This window comes from Cupressus sempervirens, chromosome 1, assembly GCF_028749045.1.
Source record: "Cupressus sempervirens isolate cs-2001-9-10 chromosome 1, ASM2874904v1, whole genome shotgun sequence".
Lineage (NCBI taxonomy): Eukaryota > Viridiplantae > Streptophyta > Pinopsida > Cupressales > Cupressaceae > Cupressus > Cupressus sempervirens.
In genome coordinates this window covers 30,807,498-30,832,205 of record NC_143118.1, presented here as the reverse complement: position 1 = coordinate 30,832,205, position 24,708 = coordinate 30,807,498, and the positions used below count along the sequence as shown (strand labels likewise).

Genomic DNA, 24,708 nt, shown 5'->3' with positions numbered 1-24,708 from the left:
GGAGTGAGGGCTTCTGTTTTGGATGTATACAACAGTACAAGAGGCTTCTGCCCAAAGATAGTATTCTAGATTTTGGTCAAAAATCATAGCCCTAGCAACTTCTATAATTGTTCTATTTTTTCCTTCAGCTACCCCATTTTCTTCAGGGTTATAAGGAACAGTATACTCCCTCTTGATCCCTGATTCTTTACAAAACATTTTAAACAAATCTGAGGTGTATTCTCCTCCATTATCTGTTCTAAGGGTTTTAATTTTATGACCTGAAAATTTTTCAGTTAATGTTTTGAATTCCTTAAATCTTTGTAAGATTTCTTCTGATTCTTTGGATTTTAAAAAATAAATCCATGTTTTCCTAGAGAAGTCATCTATGAACAAGACATAATACCAAAATCCTCCAAGGGAGGGAATGGACATGGGTCCACATAAATCTGAATTAATTAATTCTAGTACATTATTTGTTTTTCTAGTACCATCATGAAAAGGTCTTCTAGTACTTTTACCTAGGGCACACCCTTTGCAAATACTAGGGTGATCTTGTTTTAATTTTGGTAACCCGGTAACCATCTTTTCCATACTAGATAGGGTTTTAAAGTTTAGGTGCCCTAATCTTCTGTGCCATATTTCGTTTGAATCTTTTGCTTTGTGAACAAGGGCTTGAATGGGTTCTATATTTAGTTCATACAAATATCCCTTTCTTTGACCAATTACTTTAGCTTTCTTGATGGAAGAATTCCTAGCCTAAGTTAGTACTTTGCCATCCATGAATGCAACATTGTGTCCATCATCTTCTAATATTGTAATTGATATTAGGTTCCTTTTTATCCCTGTTACATATAGTACATCTTTCAGAAGGAGAATATTTCCTGTTTTCAGCTTCAAAGTGCAGCTACCAATCCCTTTACCTAAATGTGTTCAGTTATCACCAATAGTAACTTCACTGTTGAATTTCTCGGACAAGAAATCTAGAGTTTCTTTGTATCCTGTTATATGCCTAGAGGATCCACTATCTATTACCCATGCCTTATTTGAGATTTCATTTGATAAGGAGGAATACAAAACACGATTCTCCGGATCATAAGTTTCTTCTTCTCTAACAATATTTGTGCAATTCGCTTGTTGTTTGGAGTTTTCTGGGCAATTAGATCTAAAGTGTCCAAATTTTTCAAATTTAAAACATTTTATTTTTGATAGGTCTTTCTTGGACTTTCCATTCTTCTAATTTCCTTTATTTTTCTTGAAATGCTTTTTCTTGCCTTTATAAGAGTTGGCATTAAGAACATGAAGTTCTTCATTTTCCACTTTAGATTTTCCTCCTTTCTTTAGTTTTCTTGATTCTTCTTGAAGACAATCATTCTTAAGTCTGTTAAAATACGGAAGCTGATCCCTAGCACTTATTCCTTGTGCAAATGTTTTCCATGATTCTGGCAGTCCATCTAAGGCCATGAGCGTTAGTTCGGTGTCATTTATGATGGTTCCTATGCTTGCCAATTCATCTCTAATACCGGCAACTCTTAGAAAATAAGAGTTGATTGATTCTCCTTTCTTTACTTGGATGTGATTTAGTTGTCTCTTTAGTGCAAGGACCCTCGTTGCATTATTTACTTCAAATGCATTTCGTAATGCATTCATCATATCGTAGGCAGTTAGGTGTTTTGTAAGCATAGGTACAATGTCATTCTTAACTCCATCCAAGATGATTTGAATGGCTTTCCTGTTTCCATTGGACCATATGGATTTGTGAGGTTCAATAGGTGGCTGTTTGGATGCTCCATCAACAAACTGTCTAACATTATTTTCTTCGAGAATCATCAAGATTTTGAATTTCCATAATTCAAAATGTTCCTTTCCATCGAATCTATCCTCAGGTCTGATTGTATATGCCATTGAATATGAAAGATAACTTACTGGACATAATAAGGACTGATAATAAAAAATCTGCAGAGCCCTAGATCTAATAACAAGGCTCTGATACCATGTAATTTTTCTGCAGATTCTAACAACAAAAATTCTAAGATTAAGATCAAAATTAGGTGAAACTCAACCCTGATCCAAACACTGATGTACAGGTCTGAATATGCTGAATAATGAGATGACCATTCTTTTGAGATAATCTCAAACCGAAGCGTGAAATCAATGCAAGAAACCCGTGAGGTGATATATGCTTTTAGTCCAGACTGTATATGTTTTGTGTGTCCTAAAAACTGCATACATTACCCATCTAAATATCCTCATTGAAGGGTATGTTCTTAAGAGACATAACCCTTGACATACATCCATTAATTAAGAGTCTCTAAGTCGGCGACTTGAAATAGTAATAAGACTTAACTAATAATTAGTTACATGTCAAATTAACAAATCTCAACCTGGTCGCCGGCACCTCTATAGAGACTATAAGTAATATAGAATGCCATTCTTTAGAGAATATTAAACAAGAAGAGTGAGGTACGATTCTGTACCCATAGACCTGTAGGTTATTCAGGTTACTTTCTTAGCATTACTCTCCATTGGAGAAGACATAGGTCTACAGTTCCACATTCCAAATCTCTTCAAGATGTCTAATGTATACTTTCCTTGATTAAGTGTGATGTTGTCAAAGTTTTGCCATACTTTCAGTCCTAAGAAGTAATGAAGGAGTCCTAAATCTTTCTGTAGAGTGGGTATATCACAAATACAGAGGTATGCTAATCACACAGAATAATCCAATTAATACATATGAAGTAAAGCCTAGAATATACCATAATACCAGCAGACAACGAAATGATTTCTTTATTAATACCAAAAACCAACATGAGTACATTACCAATGTTCCAAACATTTATAGAAGGGTCAGTTAGTTGGAAACCAACCGACGCATTTCCTCACCACCTCACTACCCAACCCAACTAGCTTTAACAAGTACTAAACATAACAGTTACCTTATTCTAACTATATCTATCCCCCCAAAAAAAGAAGTCATCTAGAAAACAACTATAGAACATGAAACCAACAAAAAAAAACTTTTGCTTCAAGAGGAAGGATGGGAGGACATTCTTGTGCTCAGAGTTCCGCTTAGCCGTTGCAGGTCTCGCTCAGTTGTCTTTTGCTTTGTCTGAACGCCCTACAATACCCGTAGTGCATCCATCTTTTTAGCTTCTGTCGCGGCGACCTTGCTCTCTAATTCCACTTTTTCTTTGTTCCAGACTTCCTGCATAGCAACTATCTCCGTTGCTCACTACTCGTGAAGACTCTTTCTTTCTAGCCCCAAACTTTAGCTAGGTTTCTCTCCTTTTGAAGTTTCAAAAAGGTTCCCCGAAAGGCAACCTCCATTGCTATCAGCGCCTCTATGAGGGCCGATTGTTCCTGTTCCCAGGAAATGATACAGTTGCCCGTCCATGTAGTAGCCATGTTCTCCTTTGAATAGCCACCCTGTTCTAATAGTCCCCAATCTATGTGGCAATCAATCTGCATAAAGGCGGCCAAGCCCTCTGCTGCCCTGATGATAGTTCCTAGATTCTGACCCCCTGGCCTGCTACACAATTCTCCAAGTAGACTGCTCCATGACATGAAGCTCAGTGAGGAACAGTTTGGCCTTGCCTGCAAAAGAGGTTGTGTCTAGTGGTGAGGAACAATTCACCCTTACACATCTAAAGCATATAAAGTTTTCATACCTGGTCAAAAAAACATTGCACTTAGTAGAAATGTAATATTTGAAGAAGATTTAGCATTCAAAAGAGCCCTAAGTTTTGAAGATCCTCCACATATACCTAGTTCTAAAGAAAATCATGAACCTGAGTTTCAAAGGGAGAACACTGCAGAAATTTAAGATGAAATTCAAAATCTTAACCTTGAGGAAACTCAAAATCCTAAGAAAATACCACTTTAGGCCTCTAAATTCCTATTTTAGAGTAAAGATGTGATCCATAGTCTGATAGTCTACTCTGAAACCAACCTGTCTTCTAGCCCTGCAACCAATCCTGTCAAGCTCACCGGATAACATAATATTAAGGGTTATCCCATAAAGTTTGGCAAACGTGTGCCAAATCATGATGGTTCTGTAATTTCCCGGATCAAAGACCAAGTTGGTCTTGTGAATAGGATAAATCAAATGCCTGGACCAGGAAATTGGAAAACCAGTGTGGATCACTCTGTTAAAGAGAATAGAGAGATAGGGTCGCAGAACTAAAGCACCGAACTTAAAAAGTTCAGCCTAAAAACCTTCATGATCAATAGCTCTAGTACACTTTATGGATCTGATGGCCTCATAAATGAGGGAAGGGGTGAACAGACGGAACTGTTCCTCACAAATATCCTAAGATGACTTATATTTGGTTTAACCTTAGAAGATTTATATGCTTTATATGCTTTAGGGTGAACAGGCGAAACTGTTCCTCCCAAATATCCTAAGATGACATATATTTGGTTTAACCTTAGAAAAGACTTCTTCAGGAGTTTTATCTCTAAGGTGGGAATGAAGACTTCTGTTTTGAATATAGACAGCAGTACATGAGGCTTCTGCCCTAAGATAATTTTCTAAATTTTGATCAAATATCATAGCTCTTGTTGCTTCTATAATTGTTCTATTCTTCCTTTCTGCTACCCCGTTTTGTTGTGGATTATAAGGAACAGTATACTCCCTCTTAATTTTTGCTTCTTTAGAAAAATCTTTAAACAAATCTGAAGTATATTCCCCTCCATTATCAGACCTAAGAGTTTTAATTTTGTGTCCTAATAGGTTTTCAGTTAAGGATTTGAATTCTTTAAATCTCTTAAGGATTTTTCTTGATTCTTTATATTTTAAGAAATAAATCCATGTTTTCTTAGAGAAATCATCTATAAAAAGTATATAGTACCAGAATCCTCCAAGAGAAGGAACAGACATAGGTCCACATAAATTTGAGTGGACTAATTCTAAAACATTGTTAATTTTTCTAGTGCTATCTTGAAATGGACTTTTGGCATTCTTACCTAGAGCGCATCCTTTGCCTGCTCAAGTGATCTTTATTCAACTTAGGTAAACCAGTAACCATCTTTTCCATAGTCGATAAGGCTTTGAAATTTAGATGTCCTAACCTTCTATGCCACATTACGTTTATATCAGCAGCTTAATGAATTAAGGCTTGAATAGGTTCTATATTTAATTCACACAAGTATCCCTTTCTTTGACCAATCAACTTTGATTTCTTAAATGAAGAGTTCTTAGACTAGGTCATTACTTTACTGTCCATGAGTGCAACCTTATGTCCATCATCTTCAAGTGTTGTAACAAAAATTAGATTCCTCTTGATTCCTGGTACATAGAGTACTCTTTTGAGATGAAGAGAAATACCTGACTTCAATTTCAAGGTGCAGTTCCCAATTCCTTTGACAGAATGAGTGGAATTATCACCTATGGTAACTTCATCATTAACTTCTTCTGATATTGAGTCTAGTACTTCTTTGTATCCTGTAATGTGTCAAGATGATCCATTATCAATTACCCATGCTTTGCTTGATATTTCATTTGATAGCGCTGAATACAATACACGTTTCTTAGGATCATAGTTTTCCCTTTTCCTAGTAATGTTTGTACAGTTTGCTACTTGTTTTGTATTCTCAGGGCAATTAGATTTATAGTGTCCAAATTTTTCACATTTGAAGCATTTTAATTTGGATAAATCTCTCTTAGGTTTGTCATTTCTTTGATTACCCTTCTTCTTCTTGAAATGCTTCTTCTTACCTTTATAGGAATTTGTGTTGAGGACATGGAGTTCTTCATCTTTAGTTTTCAATTTCCCTCCTTTCTTGAGTTGCCTAGATTCTTCTTAAAGACAATCTCCTTTAAGTCTATTGAAGTCTAGAAGTTTGTCTCTAGCACTTACTCCTTGTGAGAATGTTTTCCATGAATCCGATAACCCATCTATAGCCATAAGTGATAGCTCTTTGTCTTAAATTATGGTCCCTATACTTGCAAGTTCATCTCTTAGACTAGCCACCCTTAGGAAGTATGAATTCATAGGTTCTCCCTTCCTTATCTTTATATGATTCAATTGCCTTTTTAGTGCAAGAGTTCTAGTTGCATTGTTAACCTCATGTGCATTTAATAATGCACTCATCATATTAAATGTTGTCTGATGTTTCATTAACATAGGTACTATTTCATTTTTAACTCCATCTAATATGATTTTCGTGGCTTTCTTGTTTCCTTTAATCCACATAATTTTATGAGGATCAGTATCAGGTTGCTTGGATTCCTTATCAACAAACTGTTTACATCATTGTCTGAATTTCCAAGCAACGAAATGTTCTTTTCCATCAAACCTGTCTTCGAGTCTGATTGCGCTGGCCATTGAAGGTAGAAGGATGTTGCTAGATATTTTAAATCTGATTGTCAATTTGCAGAGCCTAGGTTTGACTACCAAAGCTCTGACAACACGTAAGATTTCTGCAAATTCTAATCAAACAATACTGATATAATACCCTTTAACCTTGCTGAAGATGGTCCTTATATATTCAGGACAGAATATTTAGTGTTCTTGGAGTATGATGTATTATTCTGAAAAATGTTTTATCCCTGCTATAAATCACATAAGGCAGCAATGCTAGAGGAGCAGACTTATTTGTGTTGAGCGTGTGTCCTCTATCCACATTCTAACCTCTTGTATATATAGCACCCAAGGGACATGTCCTTAGAAAGGACATGACCCTTTCCAGGTCGGCCCTATATACTCTAAAAAGTATTTGCCAAGATCGGTGTCTCTAAGGGTTCGAAATTAGTTAGTAATTACACTAACTATGACTATGCAATAAAGCATTAATAAATGCTCCCAAGGAAGGTGCCGATCAGGTTAATAATTTAGAGTACTTTGAGAGGTCAATCCACTCTAGGATTTTCATGCTTTAACAGATCTATTAGATCAAAGAATTCAGATCAGAATGATTATCTTTTGTATTGTTAATTCTTCATGTTCCATAAATAAGTTTTTTAATGTATCTACCTTATCCTTTTCATGGATCTTGTCAATCTTCTACTTTAAAACATTTTGCCTCATACTTATACATGATTCATAATGATATGCATCATGTGAAAACATTCACTTCTAATGTAGAACTATGGATACTTCATTGCTCCTTGTTCATTGTGCAATGATTTATAGCTTGTCGAGAGGATTTGTAGCATAATGACTTTCATGGGTCCAGAGATGCATCTTTACATGCTATATTATCTTTGCACTCACTAATTATTAATAATTAGATAATGTTTTCTTATTTATATAGCATGATTTTGTATTCCATTTAAGCAATAGTTAATTGTAATGGTTAATTTGTTTTGTTTATTATATCTATCAATGGATTTGACAAGTTTCTATTTTCTATACAATTATCTTAAAGTGCTCAAGGATAGTGTGAACCTTAGTGAACCTTGCCACAGTAGATCTTTCGATTCTCATCCACTAACTACTCCCTTCTATCCATATGGTATATACATCTTCATGCGTTACCTTTCATGCTAAGAAAACTCCCACTAGAGACATCCTTTTCATATTACTCCACAAAGTCACCATATAATTGGATATAGATATAAAAAAAGCCTAAGGGATAAAATTTAATTGATCAACTTTATGTCACCAAAATATCACTTTAGGATTTAATCAATTTGTTTAAGTGAAAACATTTTGAGGCAATCTTTTCTATAGTTATCCCCTTTAATTTACTTCTCCATAGGTAATTATTATTGTTGAGCCTAACTATTAGCAAAAGTATAGTGGTATGCAATAACTTTGTTGAGCCAAAGAAGGCATGTTTTAGTTGGCTCCTCATTTAAAGGTTGCCATATACAAATTGTTGAATAAAGAGGTAGACATATGCAACATTTCCAGACTCCTATCTTCTTCGATTGTTTTATTGCCAAATAAATCTTGAATATGTTTTGTTCCTGAGTGTTATGATTGGAATATCAAGGCTGATTGGATGGATATTTTATGTGATAAGATCAAAAATGCAAATAAAATGATGAATAACTTTTGGTTTTTATTATCTTCTACGATTTTATGGCAAATTTCGATTTTCTAAAAAAAATTTAAAAAAATTCAAGGAAGTATGGATTGCTTACTGATGAACTTACACATTTTATGCCTGGTCAAGAAAATCTTCTTAAGCCCAAACTTTTCGATCAATGTACACTCTAATATGCAAATTTAAACATAGTGAAGATATATTGTCAATAATGTTTGGCCAAAACTCACTTTGAGGAACCAACTCAAATGGGCTACAGATTGAAATTAGTCCAAAAGATGCCATTTAACAGTAAATAAAACATTTGGCTTTTGTCTCAGGCATCTCTTTATTATTTGAGACATTTTTTCAGTATCATAATGTGACTCCCGTCACATGGTAACCTGCAAACAATTCTTAGAAAACCAAAGACAAAGTTTCTCTTTTGGTTCAAATCATTAGTTTGTTGTCTCTATTTCATTTAAAATGATTGCAAAGCACACTCTCGATCACCATCATTCCATTGAAGTTAACAACTGAGCTTGATTTCATCAGCATTTGGTTAAGATTCATATGTACAAATCCTAATAGTGTCTTCATATGCAGTAAAATTATTGAGTAGTGTTTACCCTTGATAAAAACTGATGGAAAGTAATACTAATCTACAACATCCTGGCAGGCCATAGCAAACTAAGTGATTAGGGCATGGTAACCAGGAAGGCAGCAGCAGCCAGCGAGGAAGTCGAATAAGTAAAGGATACAGGTTACAGGGGATAGGCAGATTTGCAAAATGCTCGTAAGTTCAGCTTCAATCTCAAAAGAAACCATCTTCCATGGAGTTCTGAAATGAGAGAACAAAAGGACAAGCTTTGGGAATGTCTGGCCCAAACATAATATGGCTCCTTGTGATACTCTAATGGATTATATGCAACAGATTATCAACACGGAATAACTGTGATCATGTATGATGGTAACCTTCTATATTTTATTAATCGTATGTTTGTGAATTATATTTATGCTTTGAATAAATATTAAAATAAATCCCATAACTCAAATATTCACATAAGTTGCTCAGATGTATAATAATGTGATAAAAACCAACCAAAACATTCATACGAAAGATTTAAAACTGAAATATGCACATAAAATAAACAGATGTACACATAAACTCACTAGAAGGTACTATTTTATTCAAATAGTTCATTCAATGATTACAAAGTTTGTTACTTAGGTTGTTTGTTAATAAAAAGATTACAATGATCACAAATATATGTTAATGGTGAATACCCACACTGAAATCCACCAAGCTTGAAGTGCAGATGCAACCTCAATGATAGTTAGCCTCAAAAATTTAAAGGGGTTTCCCCCTCCAAACTCCAAGAAACCACTGGAGTTTTGTTCGATGATGTTCAAAACCTCTGGGTTTTCATCCACCAATCTCTGAAACCTATGGATTTTCATCCTCAAATCCAACAGGTGAACGCTTATGTTCAACTTTGCTGTTTCGGATTTTGCTGATAACATGTCCAATGATGGCCCAAACTAATAAAGTTGTCCACCTTTTATGGAGGTTGGCAAGCTAGAATGGGTCCAAAAAAATTTACCATTTTATTGCATTAGAATTTGAGCCCATTAAAAAAAATTGAATGATTCTGGTAATGGGTGAAGTCCTTTGTTCAAATAGCAAATTTGACCATGCATCTTCTCCAAAATGGTTCTCATTCATAGACATTGTTTAATGTTTAAACTGAAATGGTGGTGTAGAATCACATGTACACTACACATTAGAGGATGAAAACAATCATTTTCATTGATACAGTGATTGAAATTTGATTACTATTTCTAAAGTTTTCTTCATGGATCTAAGGACACCATTAATGCTGATGACATGGGAAAACGATCAGGAATCTGAAGGATGTGAAGAGAAAACACATCCTTTCAAAGGAAACCATGCAGTCTTTCACACATAGAAACCCTAACTGAAACCACTTAAAGAACTTGTGTTCCAGTGGAAGATTGAAGGATCAAAAACCCGCAATTTTGCAAGAAGCCAAAAGACACAAACCCTTAGGTTTTGTGAGGTAGAGAACAAAACCCCTTTTACCGGCCAATCTCTCCGAAGGTCACACATGAGCTTCAAAGTAGTTATTTGTCAGCTTCAGCTGATGTATATTTTGCAGTTTTGTCTTGGGTAAGCATTGTATTGGTCATCTGTTGTTGCTGCTATGGCAGCTCCTTCTGAAGGAAGTTTCCAGCTTCAATCTAAATGAGAAACATTGGGAATTGGTTGTGTGTCTCAGCCACCTGATTCCACATGATCTATCATTGTTGTGGGAGCTGAGAACAGCAATTTAAGGCTGTTATAACAATTATTGTCACAACATTGTGTATTGTACTTAAATCTTAGTAAGGAAAGGGTCAGATTATTTATGTTTGCTAGCTTCATTGCAATATATTATAGACACAATTAATGGAATAGATGTTTTTGCAGTTTGGTTTGCAATAGTGAACCTGATGTGCAGTCTGAGTAATCATTGCTAAAGCAAAGAATCATGTTTGCAATCTAGGATTATAGATTAGGAAAAAATATTTAAATCAATATTTTATCTACGATTTGTGAACCCCGCTAATAATATTAGGATTTATTGTATTTTTTACCAATATAAAGGAAATTTTCGGTAGGATCAGTAAATTTAGGGTTAAATACAGAAGTTTGAAATATACTATCAAGTTGATAATACTGTTGAGTAAACATTCAAATAACCTAGGGTTTTATAAGGTTCTAGTTTTAAATATTTAAACCTTGACATAGAAATAGGCAAAATAATTTCTTTAGTTTTCAAGGTTTAATAACAGCCCCAATTGAATATATTGAATTCTATCCTAAAAATATTTGCATTAGAATTTAAAATAGACCAGGATATTACACCATTGTGATTCATGGTATGGCTGTGTGTTGAGTAGTCTATTGTGATGATGCACCTCTCCGTGTTAATTATCATGAGGACATATTTCAATTACTAGTTCTAGGATGAGATTTAATGTATACACTAATGAACAAGGCTTTTATAGGCATCAGCCAATACAAGGTTAAGGAGAAAATAAGTCCTGGATCACCCCTACTATCTTTTTTCCACCTCATCGAGAAACAAGACTTCTAGCAATGTAAAGTTGCCTTGTGACTTTGGTCATATTGGATACACTGACCCTTGAAATTGTGATTTATTCCACACTTCTTTGAATGGGTTGACATTGTGTGATAATATTCTAATTCAATGTAATTAATTTTGTAATTTGATAATCTTTATGTACTTATTAATTTAAATTGGGCTTTTTCCTTGCATAAAAACTATATATTCAATTTAATTTGGAGATGCTAAGAGCATTTTGAAATCCTTGTAAGTTTTCATTTAACCCAAATGGAGTTTAAATGTTTTAGTTATTTAGAAAGTAGTGTATTTCCCATGCCGCCTTGGCTAATTGCTCCCATGGGGCTTCATATAGCTTGAGATATTTGTTATTTTATCATTTTATTTTAATACACTCAATGTCATTGTTCATTTTAGTATTTGCTTGATTAAAATGTCTCTAATTATCTTCTTTTTAATTTAGTGCACTCTTTGAAAGGATTGTCATTGTTGACATTCCTTTAGCTTGGGCTTCCTTGAGGGATAAATGGACAAATGTCCCAATCGGTTGGCGAAGGCATGTAAATTTGAGTTTAGTTTTACTGTTATGCTTAGGTTTAAAGAAGAGATTCCTTCCTTTGCATTTCATTATTGCATTATGGGGATGAAGATTTAGCAAACAAGCTTGGAAGACAAATGTCTCAATCAGTTGGCGAAGGCATGTATATTTGAGTTTAGTTTTACTGTTATGCTTAGGTTTAAAGAAGAGACTCCTTCCTTTGCATTTCCTTATTGCATTATGGGGGTAGAGATTTAGCAAACAAGCTTGGAAGACAAAGTTCTAATGGAGTTTTTAAGGGTTTTAAGGAGGGTTCTCATTTTGGGTTTCTACTGTGTGTGTGTATCAAATAAATGAAACGATACGAAACAGTGAAAGTTTTGTAAATGATATTAGTAAAGTCTACATTAAACTTATTTTCAGTTTGAAACATTCTGATTAGTTCATCAGAAACAAAAGAGAATTTTCCCTGCAATGCCAATATTACATAGCATTTTATATGACACAGAGCTGAAAGCATTAATCCCTGCAGCCATATATGAAAGAATTCCAAAGGTTGTTGCAGAAAACTAACATGAAAATCTTCATAGAAGGCAACAGACTGGATTCAATAGAGTATACCTGTCATTTCTAAATCTATCCACACAAGAGGCATGCTGAGAGAAGTACCAAGCACCTGTGATTTCGACTGTATATCAGAATTATTTTCCTCTGGCATCTTTGATCTTGCAGCGCTTGCTTTTTTTTTCTCCTTTTCTGGATCAAAAACAATCAGATTATCCTGACAAAGCATATCTCATTTGATAATTACAGATGCATCTTGAGAAATTTTAATTTTGATTGTGGTTGTGTAGAACAATTACAGCACAACAAATCTTTCCATTGGTTATAACCCAAACTATATGGCAAGAAATGATATAGAGAAAGACACTAACGGTACCCATGGAGTTTCAAGCAAAATCTTTGAATTTTGCGTTAAAAAAATATATTTATTGCATCCAGTTTCCAGGAAATAAAATAAGTCTAACCAAAGAAACAACGACAATATTATAAATTGTGTTTCAGATTGATATTGAAAGTTAGCTCAAAAAGAAAAAGAAAAAAATGCTAGTAGAAATAACATCAAAATCCAGATGAAAGCAAAAAAAAAAAAAAAGTTTGCCTGTGAAAATCTCATAGATCTGATTTACATCTCAAATTGCCATGAAAGCAATTTCTTCTACAAAAATAAACTGAAGAATGCAGCCAATCGTAGTTGACTCTAAGCTGAACTGAATCTATGAGTAGATTGCAATGCAAAACAACATAATTTTCCAGTAAAAGATTGACTAAATTTATCCTCTCCAAAGAGGCCTTGAAGAATTGAAAATAATCTACTAAACAGATGTCCAATATATGATTGCTCTCAGGGAGTACTTATATTAGACAAAAAACAGGCAACAAGATAAAATCTTGACTGTGGCCTAAATCCCCTACCACTTGTAGTTTCGTAAATTTTCTTTTTAGAATTTTTTCTTGCAATTATAATGGGCTGGAGCCTTCCCCCATAAAGGTCGGGACCCACTTAAAGCATTACATGTAATATTTATGCATATTAACTTTTAAAAGGACCTTACATGAATATAAATCTGGAGCATTCTCAGAATAATACTACTATAATAGACTCATTAGGAAGTAAGTTAATCCAACTCAATTATGCATTGTTTGAAAGTATCTTAAAGTGGCTTACTATCTTGATAATCAGACTTGTGGTGACTGTTGAAGATGGTAGCTGCAATAGAGATCTTTATGTCTGAAAATATGAACGTTATTACCATTATTGTTAAGTTCAGCTGAAAAGGACACTTGTGTTTAAATTGTAATATTGAATATAATGACATGTGTCATTCACATGCATTGAGGCATGAATATTCGAAGAGTTATTATTAATTATAGGAGTTATAAGAATCTCAAGAGACCTTTCGATTATCATGTGAAGAGTTTCTTCTATTGTGATATATTTGCATCATGCAAAGGATATTGTACTCTTGAACATTTCATTATCAATAAAGATATATTTTTGTTGTGTGGCTGGGTTTTTCCCTTCATTCTTGAAGGGTTTTCCCAGGATATTTCTGGTGTTCATTGTTTCAGTTTTCAGCTCTATTCTTGTTGCTATTGATCATTACTGATTTCTGAGCTCTAAGTTTCATCAGAGGTTGGTTAGGTTACAGCATATTAGGATACCTATCTAAGGATTTTATATTGCCTCTACAATTTTCAAAAAAAAAAGGGGATTTCTGTGTGAAGTGTTGTATGGTCGTCCATATTGATTAGCGTGTACTTGCTTATGTGAAAAGAGCCATGTTGGTTCTGTCAAAATTCCAATCCATGGATGTGTTGTTGATTCTAGCATGGGCTCCTCTTGATATTGAAATGGAATGTGTCCTTTCTTCAATCAGAGAGGATGGAGCAGTCAGATCTGCTATTTTTTTGACATGTTTTCAGCACGCTAGTATTTGGGATTCAAGAGCTGGTCTTTCTCCTAGCGCTAAAGGATCGACCAAGAGCTGTCAAGGGGCCTTAAGTCGAGCTACTTTATTTATCTTCTGTCAGATTCTGCCACCTATAGTAACCAGTGAAGTCAAGTTCTATCACTTCCCACCTTGTGTTAGATTTTCATTTGTGAAGGGGCCAACGAGGAAGTGGATTCCATGAAAATAATTCTATTGTAGCTTTTGTCCCAAGATTGGTGCATCAGATCGGGTGTCGGTGCAAAATAGATCCGATGGAGTGGATTCCATTGCAACATCTGGATGTGCGAGGCACAAGCCCAAGCACAAGCAACACCAGTAGTTGCCTCAATGTAGGGATTTCATCATTCACAGGCCTTGTTTGAGGCAGCCCTTGACAAATACATTCTTGCCGTTTTTTTATATGGAGCTATCTCTTGCGACACTGGTTGTCTTCCTATAACTGACGATTATATCCATGAAATCATCTTCTTCATTCACACAGTTATGAGATATCAAAGCAGAACTCATCAGATCCCCACGTTTTTATCAGATAAGTATTATCGGGTTTTATTTATGCAGTATTCGGTTGTCAATTTTGATTTTTTTTATTTATCCCTTGTCTGATATCAATTTTGTCATATTCAATAATGTCAGTTTTCCTTCCTATTCTCTGACGGCATCCCTTTTTTTTTTGTGCCATGAGTCACCAGTTTTATTTGTAACTAACGTTTTATAACATCAAAGACCAATGAGAAGAGAAGTCATGGGAGTGCATAATAACAGGCAGAGATATCGATTTCAATCCATGCAAAACTCTTGCAGAGTTCATTGATTCCTTTCTAAAAATGTTTAGTTACAGGAAATTGATGATTGCGACAAGCATTCTCAGGTCTAAGATGGAGAGCAGAGGTTTTGGGTCAGTGTTCAAAGGAACACTCACAGTCGATACACTTGTGTATATCTGCAGAATTACAGAGGTGATGGAGTTCCAAGAATCACATTCTTTGCAAATTAATTCTTCTGGAATGGTCACCGGCCTATATAGCGAGCTTTAGAGAGGGGACAGAGAAAAAGTAGCTTAAAATTATCAATGTTGTTCAGTCATGAACCACATGCATTAGCTTTTAGAAAAGGGGAGGGACCTCCCATGGCTTCCCGAGGCTAGAAATGGGTGACAGGTAAAAGAGCAAAGGACATTTGTTTTGTCTCACCTGACGGAGTGAGAATTTGTTCTAAGGTTGCCCTCTCCGATTTTTTTGGCTACCTATCCCAATCCCCCAGCTGACCACGAGTTTCTTTGGAGAGTTGAACCTTCAGTTGGTTGGCTGATTTAGGCAGGCTTGACCTTATACATGCCTACCGTGGGTGCTAACACTTTGATTGCATTCTTTAGCTACGAAGTGAGACTTTGTTATTCTATTGCATGAGGTTACAGAGATAAGTATATTTGTTAAGTATTGCTCAGAAATCTGTATAATGCTAGTTTTTATGGATGGTGATATCAGCTTTTAATATTTGTTACAGTTGCAGGGTGTGAGAAGAATTTGCTGATTGATTCATTTAGAGAGATATGCTCAATCTCAGAGGGAGGACTCAAAAACAATGATCTTCAGAGGGAGAAAGTTCAGCTTCAGAGGGAGGTTTTCTTTCTTGAGAAGGAGTCTTTCTAGTATCCCTTCCTTTTATACATGTTTCTAATATTTGTGTTTTTGAGACTCGTGTTGGAAAAGAGTTTCAATTGTGATTTTATGAGTTATTATTTATGTGAAATCAATAAAATGAGATTGTACGATCAGCTATGATAACTCTTTCACTATGCGATAGTGAACATCATGTTGAGAGAGTCCATGATGTCATCATGTTGAGAGATTCTGTGATGGGAGTTGGATGTCATGTTGAGAGATTCCATGACAGCTCACGTTGAGAGAGTCCATGAACAAAGGCTTAGCTGTGAGTCTTGCAAATCTCTTCATGTTGAGTGATTCCATGAATGTGATCGATTGTTGCAGGTCTTCATGTTGAGTGATTCCATGAATGCGACTAATTGTTACAGGTTTTTCATGTTGAGAGATTCCATGAATGTGATTAAATGTTACAAGGTTTCATGTTGAGTGATTACATGAATGTGATTGATTGTTATAGTTTTTCATGAATCTTATAGGATATATGGTATAAGATTTCATCATTAACATTTTGGTTGCAATCTTGTGTGACTGTTCAGCCAAAGATCTCTCTCTCGCTAAGAGGGAGTGTTGAAGATGGTAGCTGCCATAGAGATCTTTATCTCTAGAAATATGAACGTTATTACCATTATTGTTACACTCAGCTGAAAAGGACACTTATGTTTAAATTGTAATATTGAATGTAATGACATGTGTCATTCACATGCATTGAGGCATGAAAATTCGAAGAGTTATTATTAATTATAGGAGCTATAAGAATCTCAAGAGACCTTTCAGTTATCATGTGAAGAGTCTCTTCTATTATTATATATTTGCATCATGCAAAGGATATTGTACTATTGAACATTTCATTATCAATAAAGATATATTTTTGTTATGTGGCTGGGTTTTTCCCTTCATTCTCGAAGGGTTTTCCCAGGATATTTCTGGTGTTCATTGTTTCAGTTTTGAGCTCTATTCTTGTTGCTGTTGATCATTACTGATTTCTGAGCTCTAAGTTTCAACAGTGACTAACAGGATGTCCAAGTGGCTTGTGATCTTTATTGGAAAAGACTGTTTTTCCTTTTATTTTTTATACAATGTGAGTCCAACAGAATGAGCTTAAGTCCCAGATGCTGAAATCAGATTCAAATTCCATAAGCAATGTTCAGTGTTGAAATTAAGCCTCTTAGAATCCTCAAGAAAAGGATAGAAGACCATCATGGAAAGTGAAATACAAATTCTCAGAACCTGACTGACTCAAATCAAGTCATATCTTCCTTTTCCAACATATTACTCAGATAAGTATGGGCAGGAATAAGTGGCCAATTACTTAGCCAAGGGAGCAAATGAGCTTATTTTAGGCCAATTTATTTGGCAAGATCACTTGGCAATTTTAGTGAGTTCATGTTTGAAGAGCTTTCTATTATTCTAATGAAGGATATTTATAAAAAGACTATGGAGGTCTCTTCAAGTTTGAATACCTAAAAAACCTTCCAATTTACTGTGATTTTGGATTTGCATATTTAGTATGCAATTGCTGACCATTAGGATCCATTGAAAATTGCAAAGTGTCCCACGCAATGATTGGTTGTATTTTTATCACCTCCTTTCTTTGTGATCATTTTCAACTCATATTTCCGTGAGCCTTCCTATTTTCAGATGAAAAACAAACATTGTACTCATCTCTAAAGAATTACAGAGTACAAAGGGATGGCTGCAGAGAAAGAACCTATCCTTAAGTATGTGTTGCTACCTTGTGTGGATAGATTGCTTCAATTAAATACCTTCTTTCTGATGCATAGGCAAGATGCCCATGTCCACTAAAAGCTCTATCATCCTGCAGGCTATTTTCCTATTTTACTCCCTGTTTCCTCCAGTTATCTACAGTTCTCTGGAAGCTTGATCAATTTAGTTCTCTATTTCTTCATTGATTCACTTACCATAACAAGAGGGCTTCATCATGGACAATGGCAATGCTCATCACTCTGAAGGTAGAAAGGGACATACGTTTAAAAGAACTTTGGAAAATCCACCAATACCAGGGCTTTAGCAGTCATGAGAAAAATGTCTTGGATGATTGGGAACAGCATTGATAATCTATAAGCAATCTGTTTCTATCAAGGAAACTTGCAAAGTGAGGAGCTGACTTGGCATCTAATAGAAGATCCTAGAAATAGCTGCAGCCCCTTCCCACAGTTCCCTATTATATATTGTGGTGGAGTTGATGCACATGAAAATGGATTTGATGATGAGCTGTGTAAGACAGGGTGCCAAGTCTTCAGCTGTTACAAGACTAACCCAGTGGCAGTTCAAATTTCACTATTTCTGCTATAACAAAGGTTTTGATGCTTAATTTCCTTCTTGATCCCTGTTAGTATTACCTATTAGAATAGACAGAATTTCATTATTTCATGCTATAGGTTTGTGGATATTCGTGTCATTCCAAATCTCCAGAAAGGCCTCTTGGAGCAAAGATAACTCAGATGACTAATATTTACTTGCCTATTCGCTCAGATTCTTTCAAAAATATTTACAATCTAGTTAAAATTTCTAGAAAAAACATTTATTCTTTATGAATCACTTTTTTATCAAGAAAATTTAAATTTCTAAGCTTCTATAAATGTGTACCTTTGTAACATTTTTCCTTGCAGAGCTCCTGGAAAAGCTAGAGTATTGACATGAGGGTGCAGTAATGCCTGGTGATAGAAAGCAAGCATCTCAACTTTGTGAATCATGGCAATGGGGAGGCTAGCTCTAACTGCCCTATCAAGTAATAATCTCCAGCTCTTTCTATTTCTGATGGATCTGGTTTAGCTTAGTCGTTGTCTAGCCGCTAACAAGTCGGTTGTAGTACAAATGACAGCTAATTGCTACTGTTAATGATTACAGACAGACCATGTCTTTAAGCTTATGCTCCAGATGTGATTGGCAAATTGATGGGTGACACACTCAATTGTTTAACTTAGTTTTGTTGTAGGAAGAAACAATTAACTACAAGAATTGTAGCATAAATAGTAAATACAATTGCAATAACTAATGAACTATGAACGGACAGAAATAAAAATATCCAGAAGACAGATAATATTTGTGAAAAAAATACTAACATATTTATAGCTATGTGTGAGAAGAACAGTGAAGCCACGAAACGTTTCTGATTGATAGAGAAGAGATGGTAATATTTGAGAAGTGATATGAAGCTACCACAATTCTACTCACGCTCTTTTCTTTGGTACGAAAATTTGATACAAATGGAATAGCAATCTTTGAGAATCTTAACACTCTTACCTACAACAATTTCTCTCTGATTTTTACATTCAGACTCCAATGTAATTACAAATATGAGCATTACATTTCAGTCCACAAAAGAAATGCAAAGCTCTTAAAGAAAATTGTGGAGCTTTTTCTATCAATAACATCGACATTTTGGATAACAGTGCATTTCAGCGGTAAATGAAAAATAGAAAAATAGAAAACAGAGCTATTCGAACAAAATATATAAATGTGTGTGGCAAGCGTTTTAGCACAAAGCATCTGTCATGACGTAAAACTCACTAAAATGATATTTTCATTTTCTATTTTATGTCGAGGTGGTTTAACTTTAATACATCTTGATATGTTGGGTTTCCGCGGGCTTATGGGGCGTTCTCCAGATCAGAGTTGCCAACACAAAGAGAAGTAATTTAATTAAAATCTTAAGCTTTATAATGCATCTTGCATTATTAATTAAGAAACTACAACCCTGAAAAGGCTCCCGTCGTAAAGCTCAGGTAAGTCCAACTTTCAACTAGATCGCCTTGTTTGTGGTAATTACACATAATATATTCAAGTGGTCTAGCGACAGCTTAGGCCGGGTTTTGGTGATAAATGGTATTTCGGAAGGGTGTTAACAAAAGTAAGGTTTCTTTTATCGTTTATTTTGCGAACGGACTCGAACCCCTGGCCAGTTGGGCCAAAGAAATTGCATCGTTCTCTGTTGAATGACATGATTTGGTTTGTTAGCTTTAAAAAGCTTTATATCTCATATGAAGCAGCTCAATGAAAGCCTCTGCACTATGAACTGTGCTGTAAGTTGAAAGGTTGTCAAATTTGAGTTACAGTTTTTCAAATTTTGAAGCGTAAAAAGAAACAAGAACCTAACATAATTTGTTGCAGAAATGCAATTAACGGCTTACTCGTCATCTTGCGGCCTTTACCCGTGGATAAATTGGGTTGAACGCAGTCTTCCCGAGGATCACTAGAATCCAAAGATAAAGCGGCAAAACTGTTTGAAATATTATTCATGTATGGAAGTGTTTTATTATTCGAATCCTCCGCAGAAGTTAACAAGGTTTCAAAATTCCTCCTCCTGTTCTGCAGAAAACTCGGACAATTTCATTTACAGAGAAAAATGAGTATCTCATGTGTTGGCGTTAATCTTAGATAAAATAAATTACTATTCATATACTGTAAACACCTTTGACAAATCCGCACTTAGTATGTTTTTTAAGTTTTACAAGCAAGTTACTTTGCTCGCTTTGATGTGTCAGCACGAGACTCTTCTTCAATGTAAGGAAAAGCTAGATACAACATCATTATTACTAGGGATTGCACTTGGTTCGATCGATAATAGGACAATAAATTTAGAGTAATTTTAATTGAATGTAAGAGGACAATTAACTTAAATCTTGTGAAATAAGTTAATTATTATTCAAATACACCGCTCATGTCAAATGCACGTTGATGTTATTTGTCGTTTAAGATCTAAAGAAAAACTATAAAATGATGGCTTGATATTGATGAGTTAAGTGCAAGCAATTTTGTTGATCAAGATGTGTGTTGGATTCTTGAAATTGTTGTTGGAGCATTTCATGATTTTAGCATTCTTTAGTTCTATAGTTTAACCAAATCATTCACTTACAATAAAAAATTTAAATATATTACATCTTTTGAACCTTCCATGTATTAAACAAAATCTATTAAAGTCTTCAAAGAAATGTGTGTAATGGGCACCCTAAAAATGCCCAAAAACTGAACCAGTTATTGAAATAGATTTTTTAATGCAAACTAAAGATGGAAAATTATATTATTTGTCAAAATGATGAAATCAAGTACAAGCAATGTATTTCAAAAGCCAAACCCCAAGGGAATGACGTCTAGAATGTTACAAGAGAGGATGAACGTCCCCTATTGCCAAGAAAGATATGTGATTCACACATCCAAGCTCTTATCAAATTTCATTCACAAAAATTTGATGCTCAACAATGAGACTTTCACCCCTATTTATCCTTTTTCTTCACCCTTTTAGAAGGAACTAAAACATTAATTAATTGCAAGTGTTGGAAGCTTCCCCCTTCCAATAATTAATGCACTCTCTAGAAACTCCTCCCTTGCAATACAATAATTAATTGTGCTTCTAAAAAATTAAATTGCTAGAGGCTTCCGCCTTTTCAATAATTAATACACACTCTAGAAGCTTTTCCCTTGTAATACAATAATTAATTAAATTAATTAAATATAAAGTCACTTTTAATTTTTAATTTATTTAATGACTTTATAAGAAATTAATTTAATTTCCTCTTATGCTCCACTTAGACTTTAGAGAACATGAAGGCTAAAAGATGGGGTCATTACATAGACTTTGGAGAACATGAAGGCTAAAAGATGGGGTCATTACAGTCCGCCCTCCTTGAAATTGCTTGTCCTCAAGCAATCTTAGTCCTATTTGTTGTAGCACCTACTCACTCTCCCAAGTAGCATCTTCCTCTCGCAGATATCTCCATTTGACTAAATATTCTTTAATCAACCTGCTTCGCAGAGTCCTTTCACTAGTATCCAGAATAGCCTTAGGAATTAATACGAGCTTTCCCTCCTCATCTAATGGTGGTAATTATGTTGAAGGCACAACTCTCTAATCGATGGCTTTCTTAAGCCTTGACACATGAAACACATTATGTACTCGACTACCCTCTGGAAGCTCAAGCTCGTAAGCAACCTCGTCCACCTTGCGAATCACTCTATAGGGGCCATAAAATCTAGGCTTCAACTTTTCTGCTCTGCTTTTCTTGAATGATGACTGTTTGTATGGTTGTAGCCTTAGGTAAACCATATCCCCAACCTCAAAACTGCACTCTATCTGGTGTTGGTCTGCATACAATTTCTATTGATTTTGGGCTTGTTGTATATTCTCCTTGAGCACCCTCAAAATATCATGACTATCCTACAAGTAGTGTTTTGCTTTGGGCACCCAACTATCCCCCAAACTAGATCCATGAAACTAGGGGCTTCATAACCGTACAATGCCATGAATGGAGTCATCTTGATGGACATATGATAAGTGGTGTTATAACAATACTCTCCCATATGTAGCCATTTGACCCAAGCCCTCTGTTGTGCAGTCACATAGTTCCTTAGATATCCTTCCACCAATTTATTCACAATTTTTGTCTACCCATCTATCTGTGGATGATAACTAGTGCTAGGTGTAAGATCTGTGCCACACAACCTAAACAGTTCCTGCCAAAAAGTACTCATGAATTTACTGTCCCGATCACTGACAATGAAACTAGGTAGCCCATGTAACCTGAATATCTCTCTAAAGAAAAGATCGACCACCTGTGTTGTCGTGTAAGTGGATGGAATAGCAAAGAAGTGAGCAAACTTCGTCAGCTGGTCAACTATCACATAGATGCAATCTTTCCCTTGTACTCATGGTAACCCAGTGATGAAGTCCATAGAAATACTTTCTCATTTCCTATCTGGAATGGGCAAAGGTTGTAACAACCCTGCAGGATATGTGTGCTCTCCCTTATTCTGCTGGCAAATTGCACACTCCCTGACATGCTTATGAATATTATCCTTGAGCCCTTTCCATGTAAACCACTCATGGATATGCCAGTAGGTCTTAAAGACCCCTAGATGTCCAGCTGTAGGTGCATTGTGAAATGCCTTCAATATTACCTCCCTAAACTGTGATGAAGGAATCAAATATATCCTACCCTGAAACTTTATCAATCTGTCCATCACCATGTAATGATCATCATGTATGGTGCCTACAATTACTCTAGAAGCCCAAGTGTCCCTCGCATACTCTTCTATGATCTTATTTCTCCAATCTCCTATAATCTCAAATAGAGCATAAATATGAGGTCTCTTGGATAAAGCATCTGCCACCACATTCTTCTTACCTTTGACAAACTCAATGTCAAAGTCATAGGCCTGTAACTTCATAATCCACTTCTGTTGTCTATCATTCAAATCACGTTGGCTCATGAAGTATTTGATGTTGTTGTGATCAGTTTTGATAACAAAATTTCCCCCAACTAGGTAGGACCAAAACTTAGCCAATGCATGCATTATAGCCAACATCTCCCAATCATAGATGGAATAGCTCCTCTCCACTCCACGGAGTTTCCTACTCTCAAAAATAATGGGATGCTTCTCCTACATCAAGTCTGCCCCAATCCCATCTCCTAACGCATCACAATGAAGCTCAAATGGCTTTGTGAAATCTGGTAGAGCTAGTCTTGGACATGATGGCATCATCTTCTTGAAATGATTGAAGCTTCTTTGAGCTACCTCTGTCCATGTGAAGGCCCCTTTCCTAGTAAGGTTTGTCAAGGGTACAATGATTTGTGAAAATATTTTAACAAATCTCCTGTAAAATCCACAAAGACCAAGGAATCCCTTAAGCTATGTAAGATTCATATGAGTAGGCCAATCAACAATAGCCCTAATCTTTTCAGGATCTATCTGAACTCCATTTGTGCTGATAATATGCCCAAGGTATAGTAGCTCAGTCATCCCAAACTCGCACTTAGATTCCTTGGCATACAGTGACTCTTCCTCCAAAGTGGACAACACCATCTCAAGATGTTGTAAATGCTCCTCCCAACTCTTACTAAAGACTAAAATGTCATCAAAGAAAATCAAGACAAATCTCCTAAGTTGCTCCCTGAATACCTGATTCATGCAACTCTAGAATGTAGCAGGGGCATTGGTTAGCCCAAATGGCATAACCAAAAACTCGAAGTGGCCATAGTGACACCGAAAAGTTGTCTTCTCAATGTTCTCCTCCCTCATCCTAATCTGATGATACCCTGACCGTAGATCAATCTTTATAAAAAAGCATGCACCATGTAACTCATCAATCAACTCATCCATTCATGGGATGGGATATATGTTCTTGATTGTCTTCTTGTTTAATGCCCTGTAATCAATGCACATGTGCATCAGCCCATCCGTCTTCTTTACCAACACTACTATTGAAGCAAAGGGGCTCTTACTAGGCCTGATATGCCCTATTTCCAACAACTCCTTATTTGCCTTTGCTATCTCATCCTTATGTTTCTTAGGATGACGATAGGGAGTAATCATGACTAGTTTAGCTCCCTCCTCGAGCTCAATAACAAGCTATATCCCCCTATCAAGAGGAACCCCATGCAGAATCTCGCCAAATACCTTAGTGTGCCTATCAAGTATCTCCTGGATATTTGGTGGATGACTCTTCACCTATGGCTCTTGTGAAGTTGGCATAGTGAAACATTTTGCTGCCCACTCTATGTTATTATGCCAAAAAATTCTCTGCATTCTCCTCAGGGAAACTACTCTGCAACTCCCATCTGAAAATCCTCTAAGTACAACAGTTCTTCCCTCATGCTAAGACTTCATCTCCAATTTTTCTAGGTTAAGTGTGAACTCTACTAGTGAGGCCATCCATACCATGCCAAGGATGACATCATAGTCTCCCATGTCTACAACATAGAACTCATCTTCCAACTCATAGCCATCTCCAAACCTGATGTGAAGATTAGATATCTTCTAAGTGCATAATAGTTTGTCACCATTAGCTACCATAACTCTAAATTCGGCATGCTCCTCAATCTGTAGACCTCTCTTGGCTACTAATTGTGCATCTATAAAATTATGTGTAGCCC

General features: G+C 35.6%; 1 protein-coding gene across 2 annotated transcripts in view; it reads right to left on the bottom strand.

The window, feature by feature from the left end:
* Positions 1 to 20,312, bottom strand: part of LOC149576020 (oligoribonuclease-like) — a 70,328-nt gene extending 50,016 nt beyond the window's left edge. Inside the window, exons 1-2 of one of the 2 annotated variants that reach the window (XM_089816137.1) lie at positions 19,969 to 20,312; positions 12,259 to 12,393 (exon numbers count right to left, since the gene is read on the bottom strand). In XM_089816137.1, the coding sequence (XP_089672263.1) occupies positions 12,259 to 12,393; positions 19,969 to 20,077 (244 nt within the window). In that variant the 5' untranslated portion in view covers positions 20,078 to 20,312. The remainder of the gene's footprint in view (positions 1 to 12,258; positions 12,394 to 19,968) is intronic. The other variant, XM_089816136.1, reaches the window with a different exon arrangement.
* Between the last annotated feature and the right edge of the window lie 4,396 nt (positions 20,313 to 24,708).